The 13486-nt window shown below is 42.5% G+C and overlaps 1 protein-coding gene across 4 annotated transcripts; it reads right to left on the bottom strand.

Annotated features, from left to right (window-relative positions):
- Positions 1-2374: 2374 nt before the first annotated feature.
- On the bottom strand, positions 2375-11778 carry Tceanc (transcription elongation factor A N-terminal and central domain containing). 4 transcript variants are annotated; one of them, XM_023719591.1, is made up of 3 exons: positions 11532-11778; positions 9082-9179; positions 2375-3846 (listed from the first exon to the last, which is right to left on the bottom strand). In XM_023719591.1, the coding sequence occupies exon 3, from the start codon at positions 3836-3838 to the stop codon at positions 2780-2782; it is 1059 nt and encodes a 352-aa protein (XP_023575359.1). In that variant the 5' UTR covers positions 3839-3846; positions 9082-9179; positions 11532-11778; the 3' UTR covers positions 2375-2779. The 4 variants fall into 4 exon arrangements, with proteins under 4 accessions (XP_023575359.1, XP_023575358.1, XP_004635104.1 ...); XM_023719590.1 differs by having other exon boundaries at positions 11540-11778; XM_004635047.2 differs by lacking the exon at positions 9082-9179 and having other exon boundaries at positions 11540-11778.
- Between the last annotated feature and the right edge of the window lie 1708 nt (positions 11779-13486).

Genomic DNA, 13486 nt, shown 5'->3' with positions numbered 1-13486 from the left:
AAAAAAAAAAAAAAAAAGAAAAAAAAGGAAAAGAAAGCAAGAAAAGAAAGCAAGAAAGAAAACTGTATGGCAGGCAGCATTTAGGAGGCCAAGACAAAAGGAACTGCCAGAAGTTCAAGGCCAGCCTGACCTACATAGTGAGTTCAAAGCCAACCTGAATTGCATAGTGGGACCTTGTTTCAAAAATAAAACAAAACACAAAGAAACAGATAAACAGACAAACACTGTATGGCAAGGAAAGAGATTTGGGATCTGCTATGGCTAGGGACTTGGAGAAAGCATGCTGACAAATATTTCCAAACATTTTCTCTCGAGCAATGTTTGCAGGTAACAGATAAAGACAGGTTTAGGCTTCTGAAGAATTTTACACAAGACAAGATACTATCTAATGACATAGAGCTGTATGGTTTATTCAGTTCTGAACTCTAAAAACAGGTCTGAGATAAGGTTCAGTCCAGTATTCTTTATATTTGTAGCTGTGTGGTCTTCTGCAGATGACTATTTTTCTTTTTTTAATGTATTTAGTACAGGGTCTACAGGGTCTCACTACACGGATTGGACTCCTAAGTGATCCTCCTGTTTTCAGCCTCCCAAATGCTGGGATTTTTAAAAAATGTATTTAGTACAGGGCCTTACTACACAGATTAGACTCATAGTGATCCTGTTTTCAGCCTCCCAAGTGCTGGGATTACAGGTGTGTGGCACCATGTCCAGTCTCAATCCCAGTCTCAGTGCACCCCAGGGGTGGGGCTGGCACAGCAGGCTGGAGATCGAACCCTGGCCAATGCGCTCTGCCTAAGCAGGCACTTTAATCCACTGATCTATCTGGCAGCCCTAGACTATTTCTTCTGCAAAGAGTGTAATACACTAGGGGGAAAATAAAGATCTTATGCCCCCAGTTCTGACCATTTATGTTTGTGTATCGATCAACATGTCACAATGACTAAACTTCTGTTTCGTTTTTGATTTTGAGACAAGGGCTCACTATGTAGCCCAGGCTGGCCTCGAACTCACAGCCATCCTCTCACCTCAGCTTCCCGAGTAACTGACCTTTTTAAAAAAGTAGTCATATTACTGTACACTACAAAACTCTTCTGATTTTGTTTGATGCTGAAAGAACACAACTATCCACATGACACCTGTAATCAGGATATCCTACTAGTTTAGGAAAAGCAAGTTAGAAGTGTGAATTTTAGTGTAACACAATTCAACAAAGAAATCAAATAGAAAATAGTTACTTTATGTTTTTTAAGTATCTAAAGGAGCAAAGTAAGCTAATGTCTACCATGCATGAAAACTCTTGTCATTTTGGGAAGATACCTCTTTGCTTATGATTACTAGAACTAAATCACAAAACAAGGAACTTTTAGTAGGAGTATGAGTAGCACTCATTATAGGACAGTGCCCCCTGCCTCTTTTAAACATAGATCTATTGTTTCTTTAACCTGCCAGTTTGCTCTGTTCTCAAACTTCAAGCGACTGTTTAGGGTTTTTAATGGGGCTATGATTCAGTAGTCCTGATTTAGTTTGCCAAAACTGACTGAAGATTCCTAAAAGTTAGTATAAATAAATGTCTTTTTTTTTTTGAGAACTGGGTATTGAACTCAGGCCCTTACACTTCCCCGTCCCCAAGAAATGGCTCTTTATCTCTACCACTTCTGTCAGAAATTGTGAGACAGCCTCTCTTGGGAACCCTCTTACTTTCCTTCGGGACCTCCTTTTTCAGAAAAGCCCCTTCCTTTAGGATGTGAACACTGCAAGGTAAATTTAAATAATCTGCCTCAGCTTTCGTTAAAGTCAGGAGTCATAGTTAAAGGTGGTGGAGGCTGTTTCAAAAGCACAGCCTCAGGAGCTAAGCTCTGCGTCTGGTCTTTGTCAGGGCTTCCATGGTCTATCCTGAGGAAAGGAATCACTCCTCAGGAAATTGCTTTTCTCTGCAAGGGTTCTACGAGTCTCATTGTGATTTACAAATGTTCTCCCTAGCAATAAAGAAATGTAGATAAGTGATGCTTAGCTCTCCTGGTACTATTCTTGAGCTAAACAGGGAGAATATTTAGATTTACGTTCAAATAATGCACTGTAGTACTCATTCACTGGTGAGGCAGAGGAGTAGATGCTTGTGTGGGTCTCTTTGGCAAACTATATACAGTATATACTATGCTGGCATTCTTGGAGGACTTTCTTTGTTCTTTGCCGGATTCATTTTAAGCTCCAGAATTGGCAAAAAGTAAGATAAGTCTACTTTTTTAAAGAGACAGATTATAGTGGTGCATGCCTATAATTCCAGCACTCATGAGGCTGAGGCAAGAGGATCAATCACCATGGGCCATATAATGAATTCAAAGCCAGCCTGGACTACAAAGTGAAACCTTGCTTCACTACCCCCCATAAGTAAATAAAATAAAGAGGCAGATTATTAAAATCAAGGCAATTTACACCTGGGTGAGGAGGCACATGTCTCTAAACCCAGCCCTCATAGCACGAGCATCACAATTTCCAAACTACTCTGGGCAATTTAGCAACTTGAAGAAAATTTACATATATACATATGCATACATATGACAGGAAATATATCCAGGTTGTATGAGAAACTTCTGCTCATGAGCCCAAGTACGCCTCTTAATATTGATGAAAATGCTTGCCACTGAAATAAAGTATGCTTTTTCAAGTAAAAAAAAGAGAAAGGTATATATAATTTTTTTTTAACAAGCACAAAAGGGTTGTGCAAATACAAGTTAACCCTCGAGGTATCTGTGACTAAGGAAACATCTGTGTACAATTACAAGCACACCCACTTGCTATGGTACCACTGCTCGCCGCATTCATTACAAATCACATAGGTCATCATTTGGTCATCTGGGTTTGAATTCCGCACCCAACTTGGAAGGAAAAGTGTCCCTCTGGCAATCGCAGTAACCTTGCAATTGTATCTCTCACAGCGCCTGCATCTGATCTTGGCTGTGGGTGTGCCATCCATCACTTGGGGAAGGTAATGTTCCCGGATACAGGACTCTGTGTAAGCAGCTCTTAGCTGCTTCAGCTCCTTGTTGGCCATGTCCATGGCGGTCATCTCAGCAAATTCTTTTGGAGACATAGTCCCAGAGAGCAAGTTTTGTTGCAAGTGACAATTGCTGGGGTTCTTCAAGTTGGCAACTTTACTTCGGATACAAGTTTTGTATTTTTTGATGTTCTTTGAGTAAAGGGTAAAAATGTGTTCTTCAATTTCTCTTGCAAAGTTTTGCCACAAATCAGCATTTGCCTGATCTGGGGAAGAACAAGTTAAAGCCATATAGAGAAGCTCGATGCACTTATCTCTCAGGGGCATTGTAGGATCCTGTAACTCACCTGGCCCACTGCCAGTGGGTTTAGGGTCACCACTCCCGAAATGTTCTTCTTTAGCATCCGTTTTGCCAGTGCTATTTTGGGGTATGATCATTTCTGTGGGGGCTGCAACGTCTTGAGATGAGGGCAGAGAATCAGAACTGCAGCTGCCCACCATCTCCTCTGGACGGTGGTCCAGAGAAACTGTGGCCTTTTCTTCTTTACTACCACCTGGAGAGGACAATTTAAGGCTGTCTCTTGTTTTCAAGTGAGTCTCCTTATAAAGAGCTTTCCACTTTGCCAGCAAGCACTTGGCTCTCTTTTTCAAGGCCACTGAGGGACAGTTCTTGAGGACTCTGTACACAGCTCTGACCACGTCCGTCTCCTGGAGATGCTCCTTAGTCACATAAATCATTTCTAGCTCGGCAAGATGGTTGCCAAGATCCTCAAAATTCCTTTTTGACATCAGTTGCTCAATAAGGGAAGCTTTGGCAGCTGTGTGGTTTCTGTCAGACATCTTTCCAGCTGCAAAGAAACAAAGAAGTTTCAGTTTTCTTAGGTTCATTTTTGCTAGTTAAGAGAGCCTGGATAGTGACCGAGCACTTTCAACCAGTTACCCAAGCACCGTTTTCTGAAGGAGTAAGGTCATGGAAATGGGTGTGATGTGTCACAAAATGGAATCTGAGATGTGGCATGATAAGCATTTCAAGAGTATTACGCCCAGTAGTTGAAGGACAAGGTGGCAATACAAAGCATTTTGCCGTATGAAAAGATGCTCAGTTGAAGAATAGTTCTAATTTCTTCTGCCTCTAGTTGTACAAATCAGTGTCTTTCTAGACTGAGATTAGTCAGTTCATCTGGGCAGAACTTGATCATGCTGGGGATGAAATCATGCCCGTGTCAGCATCAACAGGGCAATGCTGAGCAATGCTGGGTTGCTTTTTCCCTCATATTCAGCAATATAACTGAAATATTTGCTGACGTTGTATCTTTAAAGTGGTACTTTTCTGCACATGAAAGAATAAAAAGCAAGAGGGGAGAAGGATGCACATGTCTCAAGGAATCTAAAGAAATTTTACCACAGCACAGGATGGGAAGCAGCTGATGCTAGGTATTGCAGACCCTGAAAGTCCACAGGCCACACTGTGTGTCATCTGAGTCTTCTCAACAACAAGTAAATAATACAGATATTTATGACTTTGGTCTAAATGCTTAATGCTGGGTGGATTTGGGTTCTGGTTTTCAGTGCTACATACTGAACTCAGGGTCTTCACACTGAGCTACACCCCCAGGTGATTGGTTATATTTTTCTTGAGACAGGTTCTGCCTAAGTCACTAAATTGCCCATGTGGGCTTGAACTTGGGACCCTCCTGTGTCAGCCTTGCTCTTACAGTTTTGTTTTTTTAAAATAATTTTTAATTGCAAAAAGCTGCTAGATGATTATGTCTACCAGAATCTCATCATGGGCAGGCAAATACTTTATGTAACTGGTATGTTTTTCTCTGCACACAATGTACTTTGCCTACATAAAACTCCTAGCTTCATATGTCTCGTCTACATGTGAGCATACTCTAAACATCCTGATAGCATGGACTCTATCTTTTCAAATTCCATGGGCTCCATTTCATAGTACTTAATCATCACTAAACATACACAGGCTAACAATACTGAATTACAGAAAAACTCAATGCAATCTCCCTAGAAATCATCTGACAATTGCTCTAAAATAAAATGTAACTTCAGTCAGTTATTCTAGTCTGTAAAATGACTTCAAGGAAATGAGAGATGTGAAGGATGTATAGGTAAGAATTTTCTTCAAACTCACAAGAAAATTAGAAGGGCACAAGAGAGGAGAATGGTTAAAATATAGCACACTCTTAGGATGATATCATAATATAATAATTTAGTGTTATATGTTTAGAGAAATTTTATTTATTTATTTTTTTGTGGAACCGGGCATGGAACTCAGGTCCTTACGCTTGCCAGGCCAAGTGCTTATTCCACTGAGCTATCTCCGCTGCCCCTAGACAATATTTAATGACATGGCAAAACAGTCATAGCATGATGTTATACGAAAAAATCAGGATGCAGAAGTAGACACCGGATTCAACATGGACTTACCACATGGTCCAATAGATCTGCTCAAGAAAAATTAAATTCTGTCCATGCAAAAGCCTTTTTTACAATCATAGGAGTACTAGTCATAATGGCTAAAAAATGGAAAAACCCCAAATGTGCACCAACTCATTAGTAAGTGAGTAAAATGGAGTATATCCATATAATCTGTGTAGTCCAACAGAAATGCAGCACGTTCATGCTATAACATGGATGAATCTTGAGGACACTATGCTAAGTGAAAAAGCCAGACAAAACCACCACATACTGTATTTTTTTTACATGAAATGTCCAGAAAAACCAAATCTACCAAGAAAGAAACAGTTGTTGACTAGGTATGGCGGGGAACAATGGAAGGGGAGTCAAAGGGAAAGGGACAAGGCTGCTAATAGGTACAGAGCTTTTCTTGGGGAACAATGACAAAAATCTCAGTTGACTATGGCAATGGGTTGTACAACCGTGAACATATTAAGAACCACTTGAAATGGGTGACCCATGCCTATAATCCCAGGAGGTGGAGGCAGGAGGATTGCCATGAGTTCCATGCCAATGTTGGCTGCATAAAGAGTTTAAGGCCAGCTTGGAAGACAGCAAGACCCTATCTCAAAAAACAAAACAAGTAAATAAATAAATAGGCAACATGAACAAGTGACTGGATAAACAAAATGTGGTATCTATATATAATGGAATATATTTGGCTATAAAGAGTGACACATTTCAGACACTTGTAGGAAAAAGGATGCACCTGGAAAGTATAATGTTGAGTGAAATAAACCAGATACACAAGCTTAAATACCTATGGTATCTCTCATTGTGTGAGGCAAAGTACAAACAAAAAAAAATGATAAAGGATGGATAAAAAGGGACAGGAGGGCTGGCCAGATAGCTCAGTGGACTAAAACACCTGCTTAGGCATACATAGGGAGCAGAGTTCGATCCCCAGCCTGCCATGCCGGCCCTGCCCCCAGGCATGCTGAGATGGCGAATGAGACTGGGCATGGTGGTGCATACTTGTAATCCCAGCACCTGGGAGGCTGAAAACAGGAGGATTACTATGAGTCCGATCTGTATAGTGAGACCTTGTGACAGATTTCAAGTTGCTGGGACCCTTGGGCCCCACCCTACTTGTTGGAAAGTTTCTGAACACAGCAACATTCACCTGTACTGTGTGCATTGGTACTGAAAAATTAGGAGTAAGTTTTGCAACATTCCTGAAAGATGGTTCACTGGGCCAGCCCGAGAGTGTGCACATGGTGACCAATATAGATATTTGACTTGGGTCAGAATTTCTGAGCTGAGAGGCAGGCTATCTGAAGGGGGATTCCAACTGCAACTTCGAGGGTGCAGGGGTATGAAAGCATCAGTCGTCTCACCAGCAAAACTTTGACTTTCCTTTTATAATCTACAGAAGTTAATGTACTAACATGTACACAACCAAAAAGATCTTCCTTCCTTCTTCCTTCCATCCTTTCTACCCTCCCTCCCCACCCCCCTATTTGGTATTGCAGGTAGAATCCAGGTCCTTGTACATGCTGAGCAAGTGCTCTCCCACTGAGCTACATCCCCAGCTCTCATGTTTTGTTCATTTTTCTTTTCTTCATATTTATTTAAAGATTTTAACCGTGGCAAAATATATGAAACATGCAATTCACTGCCTTGCCCCTTTTTATGTGTAGAACTCAGTAGTGTTAAGCACATCTGCATCGCTGTGCAGCCATCTCTGTAACTCTTTCCATCCCAGAGCTGAACCTTCGTGCCCATTAAGCTTCTGGATTCCTGCCCCTGCAGCCACATTCTACTTTCTGTCTTGTCTACTTTCTACTGTGCTGTGCACTACTCTTGGACCTTGTTGAAGAGGAATTATACGGTGTCACTCCTCCTGGGTCTGGCTTATTCTACTGCATATGCGATCCTCAATGTTCATCCATATTGTACCATGTGTCCAAATTTCCTTTTTTTGTTTTTTCCATTTTCTATATTTGGTACAAGGTCTCACTATGCAGCTCAGACTCATAGTGATCCTCCTGTTTTCAGCCTCCCCAGCGCTGGGATTATAGGTGTGCACTCTGACACCCCAGGGGTGCGGCCAGTGTGGCATGAGGTCCTTCCTTCTCAAGGCTAAGCAACAGTCCACTGTGTGTTCAGGCCACATCTTGCTTACCCATTCATCTGTTGATGGCACTTGGGTTACTTCTGCCTTTTGGCTGCTGCGAATAATGCTGCTGTGAACCTGGTTGTACAACTACGCTCTTAAGTCCCTGCTCTCAATTCTGTTGAGTGTGTGCTAGCAGTGGAATTCCTGGATCATATGCTAATTCTACTTTTAAGATTTTGATGATTCCCCATACTGCTTTGCCATTCTCTTCCGTATTTTTCATAGTACTGAAATGCTGTCGAACTTTCTATTCTCCTTGTGAAACAATCACATGGATATAAAGTACTTACTGTCTAAAAAGCTAATGGGACACTGAATCTGGAAAACTACCATTTGAGGACGAAGTAAGCTGCATGTCTACTTTAGTTCTACATAATTGTCTCCCCAAGTATTTATTTATTTATTTTTGTATTTTAGGGAAGTCTACAGGGTGTTCAGGGTCTCACTATTAGATTGGACTCATAGTGATCCTCCTGTTTACAGCCTCCCAAGAGCTGGGATTACAGGTATGCGCCACCACACCCAGTCTCAACTGCCATCTCATTGTGCCCCCTAGGGCGGGGCGGCATGGCAGGTCCGGGGATTGAACCCCTGGCCCCGTACCTGCTTGCAGGAGCTTTAATCCACTGAGCTATTTGGCCAGCCCTTCCGCAAGTATTTATCATGTAGCTACAATGTCCTGGGTGCTGAGGGTAAAGTCTTGGCTTCAAAGGAGCTGACAGCTTTATGGGTATAAGAAGAAACTGGCCAATCATAGGGCATAGGAGGTGGATTCCTAAATGTGCCTGAGCTCTCTACCATCTGGCCAGCCTTCATCCCAATTGCTGGTACCATACAGATGCTGCAAGACAGTCTCTCCTTGTCCAGCTTAAAGCCCTTCAAAAGTGCCCCTGCGCCTGTAGGACACTGCCCAAGGTCCTCAACCAGATGACAAAAAGTGCCCCCAGGACTCCCCCAAGACTACTCTTAACCCCAGATGGACTGCCCATTTCAAAACTCTGTGTTTTAGCTCTGGCTGGTCCCTGAGTAAGTCAGTCTGTGTGTCTCTGTCTCTGTCTCTGGCTGGTTCTCAACCCTGCATGTACACAAGAACCATCTGGGAGTAAAATACCAAGAAAAAACAATGCCAGAGTCTGAGTTACACAGAATGAACAAGAGTCTCTGAGAGTAGGCCTGGGTTTTTGTTTAGTTCTCCAGCTGATGAGGATTTAAACTCCACACAGGCAAACCCCCTCCATCTCCAATGTACAGCAGGACCTTCTACACAGGGTGCCATCAGGCCCAAAGATATGTGCAGCTCTGCTCCTTAAGCAAATGTACAGAACCTCTCTGATTTCGGATTTTTCTAGGTAAGTCTTAATTAAATCAGAAAATACCAAACCATTGCCCTATGTAAGCCACCTGAGAACTTCTACAAATGACAAATGGTGACTGCCATGTTTTAAGTGTCCCAGTGTACAGAATTCTTGTGATCCACTCACTTGCTTACCTCTTGATAGTGGTACTAGGCAAGTCTACGTGCCATGCACACTCATGTCACCTCTATGTGCACAAGAAGCCCAAGACAGTCAGACAGTCATCTCCATCCTGCAAGTGAGCAAAACCTATTAAATCAAATAATTGCCCCGTGCTTTTTCCATGGTGTCTATCACGCTTAACAAACATTCTTTGTCTGCCTTCCCCACAAGGTCATAAGGGAATAAGTACATTTGTTTTATTCACCATACACACCTGCCTAGTGCTATTACTCAACTAATATTTTTTCTTAAACAGGTGTCAAGCATCCAGATCTGCTCTTTTTTCTGCTATGAATTTCATTTCTTTTTTACTACAGATCAGCTTGCTTGTCTTTGCTACACTTAAGGTCAATGCCACTGGCCTCTTCCCTGGGAGGTCAAGCTCGCCTTTCTTGTTGTCTGTCTGTCTCTTGACAGAGTATTGCTATGTAGTTCTGGCTAATTCTGAACTCATTATGTAGCCCACGCTGGCCTCCAACTCACAGAGATCCTCTTGCTTCAACCTCCCAAGTGCTGGGATTACAGGTGTGTGCTACCAGCCCATCTCAATTCTAACTCTAAGGCTGGGCAGATAGCTCAGCAGAATAAGTGCTTGCCTGGCAAGCACAAGGGCCTGAGTTCAATCCTCAGTTCGGGGAAAAAAACCCCGAAAAACAAAAAACATTTAATTATAACTCTAAAACTCCAAGATCAAAGCGAACCGTGGTGGCCAAAATGGGTTAAACAAGTGGGTCTGAGCAGCCAGGCCTTCTGTGTAAGTTCCTAGAAGTGAAAGGAGGTGAGCAAGTTGGCCAAGGTTCTTAATTGCTGTGTACCTCAGTTTGCTCATCTATAAAATGTGGGATATCCAGTATCCTCAGACTAATATGAAAATTACATGAGACAGTCTTTAGATAGCACTTAGAACGATGCACATCACACGACAAACCTGACTGAAAATTAGGCCTACAATTACAAAGTTTAAAAGCATCTACTATTCTAGAGCAGGGGTTGGAGAAACATCTCTACAATGGCTGAGTGAATATTTTAGGCTCTGCAGGTCACACAAGCTCTGCACGGGCTACTCAACTCTGCGGCTTGTGGCGCAGCAACAGCAGACAAAAAACCACATAAAGGAGTGGGCATGGCTTGCTTCTAATAAAACCTGCTGCAAACACAGCAGGCTGCAGCCCACTGTGTTGACTGATCCCTTCGAGATCAGTGTTATTGCAGAGCACTATAAATCAAGTTACAAACACAAAATTTTCTGATGGACAGGTTTAAACCCAAAACAGGTGAAAATAAGATAGTAACAACATATTAACAACATACAGTATTCGTTATTAACTTAATTATAGTATTAATTATATATTAACAATATATTAGTGATGCATAGTATGTTAAATTATACACCTGCATTTATATAAATATGCAATTTATAATACAAATATATTTAGATATGCAAATATAAATACACATATAAATTATATATATAAATGCACTGCATATTTAAATATATATCAATATATATCTTTATAAAATATAATTATATGTAGTTACTGATATGTTATGTATAAGTCTGTGCATCCAAAATAGTTTTTCTTTTATCAGTATGGCACTGGGGGGTTAACAAGGGACTAATCATATACTTTATCACTGAACTACATCTCTTTGGCCCCCCCATGCAACATGTAATTGATATAACCAAATTGAGGATTTTAAAATATAAACTTCCCCCCAATTTACTGCACTTACAGCTCACCTCAGTTCTGCCTAGTCATATTTCGAGTGCTCAAGCTTTACGGAACCAGCAGCTACCTCACTGGTCAGTTTTTTTATTTGTTGTTTTATTTTTGAGAAAACGTTTCACTACGCAGTTCAGGCTGGCCTCAAACTCCCAGCAACCCTCCTGCGTCAGCACCCCCTGCCCCCCCCCCATGCTGGGATTACAGGCGTGCTCGCTACGATACCCAGCACTGGGCAGCAGTTTTTGAACATATACTACTGTGCATAATGCTCAGGCACACACCTGTGCCTTTACTTGCTAAATACATATTTTTTAAAAATGCCCAAAAAAGTAGACCCAAAATATTTGCTCCCAGAGTGCATATGAAAGCTTGTCAAGAAGAGCCAATTTACGGAGGAGGCGCCTACATCTGCATTAAAATAGTCTAAACACTGAGAAACACGAAAAGGTCACAGTGAAAATCTCTTAAACTGGTAACCCAGACCAGCAGTAACCCAGATTTGTTTCGATCCTTTTAAAACCTAGAAAATTTTAACTTTGTATTCTTAACCCACACCAAACTCTTCACTTTTGTAAAGAGTCCCTTCTACAGACAAATTGATGCCCAATGGTGACAGGGGCGTTGCAACACCTCACTGGGCCCTTTTCCTAATGACGAGCCCTGGTTCAGCGGCAGCAAGGGGAAGCACAACCCACCGCCTCACCCGGGCTGGGCAACGAGTTCCGGTGGGTGGGGCCGAGCGCCCAAACAAAGCTTGGCGCTGGGAGTACTGGAGCCTCGGCGGCCTGGCAAGGTCTGCCCACACCGGCGAGCTCGGCTGGAGAGAAGAAGGGTGCAGAAAAGGGCCTACCCGGCCCACAGCACACCGGAGGGCTTCCTTCAACTGGAAACAGAAAATCGTCCAACGCTGACACACAGGGCCCGAGCGCAGCCTCAGCCTCCTCCACCCCGCCCCGTCCTGAGCGAACTTCCGGTTCTCAGGGCTGGAACAAGCAACCAATCCAAGCCTTGGGACCAGCGCCTGCGTACTAAGGAAATAGCGCCTGCGCAGAGTGATCTGCAGCTGTGGGGCGACTTCTCTGCGGTTTCCCTGAGGTAGGGTTGTGGCTCGTTTGGACCAGAAATGAAACCAAACCGGCAGCTGTTGTTTTTATTTAGCAGCGGAGTTCGTTTAACTACCATCCAACTACCCTTTCTGCTTTCTATCAAGACAGATGTGACCGTGCTCCGCTACAATTTTGAAGTAACTGTGGACATAAAGTAATCCAACAAGTTTGATTGCATAGTAGCATACATCAGTCGGTGAAAGTAGTAAATATTAAGCAGTCAGGCATATCCTGAACGGCTTTTGCTTGCAAGGAGTCAAGAAACCCACAGTAAATTGCAGACTGTGACAATCTCCTTTGCTGATCCACTACTCAAAAATAATTTAGGGTAAGCTTTAAAGAAGCTGAGTTTTCTGGTTTGGGTCCTGGGTAATTCTGTGATTGACAAGTGTGATAAACTTATCTAGAGGAGGGAGAATAAGACTCACAAAGGCCAGGATAGAGGATATTTGACCATTTTTGTGTGATTTGGACAATATATTTTTGTCAATATCACAGCATGATGATAAGGGAGTCGTGTTTTCTCATGACCCATCACTGTCAGAGAGTAACCTTATGCGCTGCTGGTGTTCTGTGAAATTATTTCTGTTCCATACAGAAGCACTAAGGTCCACTTGTGAGTGCTCATCCAGCTTGGACTGTCAGGGGTTGCTTTTTTCTTTCTCTATGGCCTTTAAGCAACTACAGGGATAAAATGTTTGCTACTGTAAAGTTTAACGCAATTTTCACTGAAGGGTCATTATCTTGCTAATGAAAAAATGTAAATCATGGTGTTTGTTGAAGCATGGGAAGGATGAATTTATTCAAGACCATTGCCATAGATATTGGGAGCATTGTGACAAGGTCTTGTACTTGGGAAAAGAGATTAGGCTCAACTCTAAGTATAGCATTTGCAAATAGGAATTTATAGCCAAGGAAGGGGGTTGGGGGTATGGATGGAAAACTACCAAGAGGAAACATCACAGATAAGGGGATTTTGGCTAAACTGATCTAATAGGATTCTTGGTGAAAAAAGGCCAGGATCAGGCATCATCTCAAGGTGGGAGTTTTGTTTTGCTTGTTCTGATGGGGTTTAATGTTTCCTGAAGTCCTTGTCTCCTCCAAGAAGCCCTCCTGATTACCTGCACCATGGCTACCCGTCGTGACCCTGTCTTCAGATCTGGTTTCCTGACACCAAACCTGACTTATCTGAGGGCTGACTGTTATGGTTAGATTGCCTTCTCTGCCCCTGTACCCCTGGTTCATCAGTTAGCACAGTAACAGTGTAGCTCTTTGCTAAGACTCAGTCTTAAAAGGAAGTGCACAGATAGCTCTAGGAAAAGTTTTAGAAGCTTGAATAAAGTTTGGCCAACAAAGTACCTTTGTCAACTTTTACTTTTGCCTGTTAAAAGAAAAACATCAGGGCTGGTGAGATGGCTCAGTGGTCTAAAGCACCTACTCAGAATAAGCCTAGCAAAGCACAGGGACCACGGTTCAATCCCCCAGCACCACATGCCAGCCAGCCCCGCCCCCTGGTGGGCTGAGCTGGCCACACACAAATAAAT

The sequence above is a fragment of the Octodon degus genome, unplaced genomic scaffold, assembly GCF_000260255.1.
Source record: "Octodon degus isolate 3935 unplaced genomic scaffold, OctDeg1.0 scaffold00069, whole genome shotgun sequence".
Taxonomy (NCBI): domain Eukaryota; kingdom Metazoa; phylum Chordata; class Mammalia; order Rodentia; family Octodontidae; genus Octodon; species Octodon degus.
Note: the sequence above shows the minus strand (reverse complement) of the source record. Positions and strands in the feature narration are given on the sequence as shown.

Excerpts from the sequence above, each read along its gene's own strand:
- Tceanc (XM_023719591.1), bottom strand. The coding sequence starts at position 3,838 with ATGTCTGACAGAAACCACACAGCTGCCAAAGCTTCCCTTATTGAGCAA.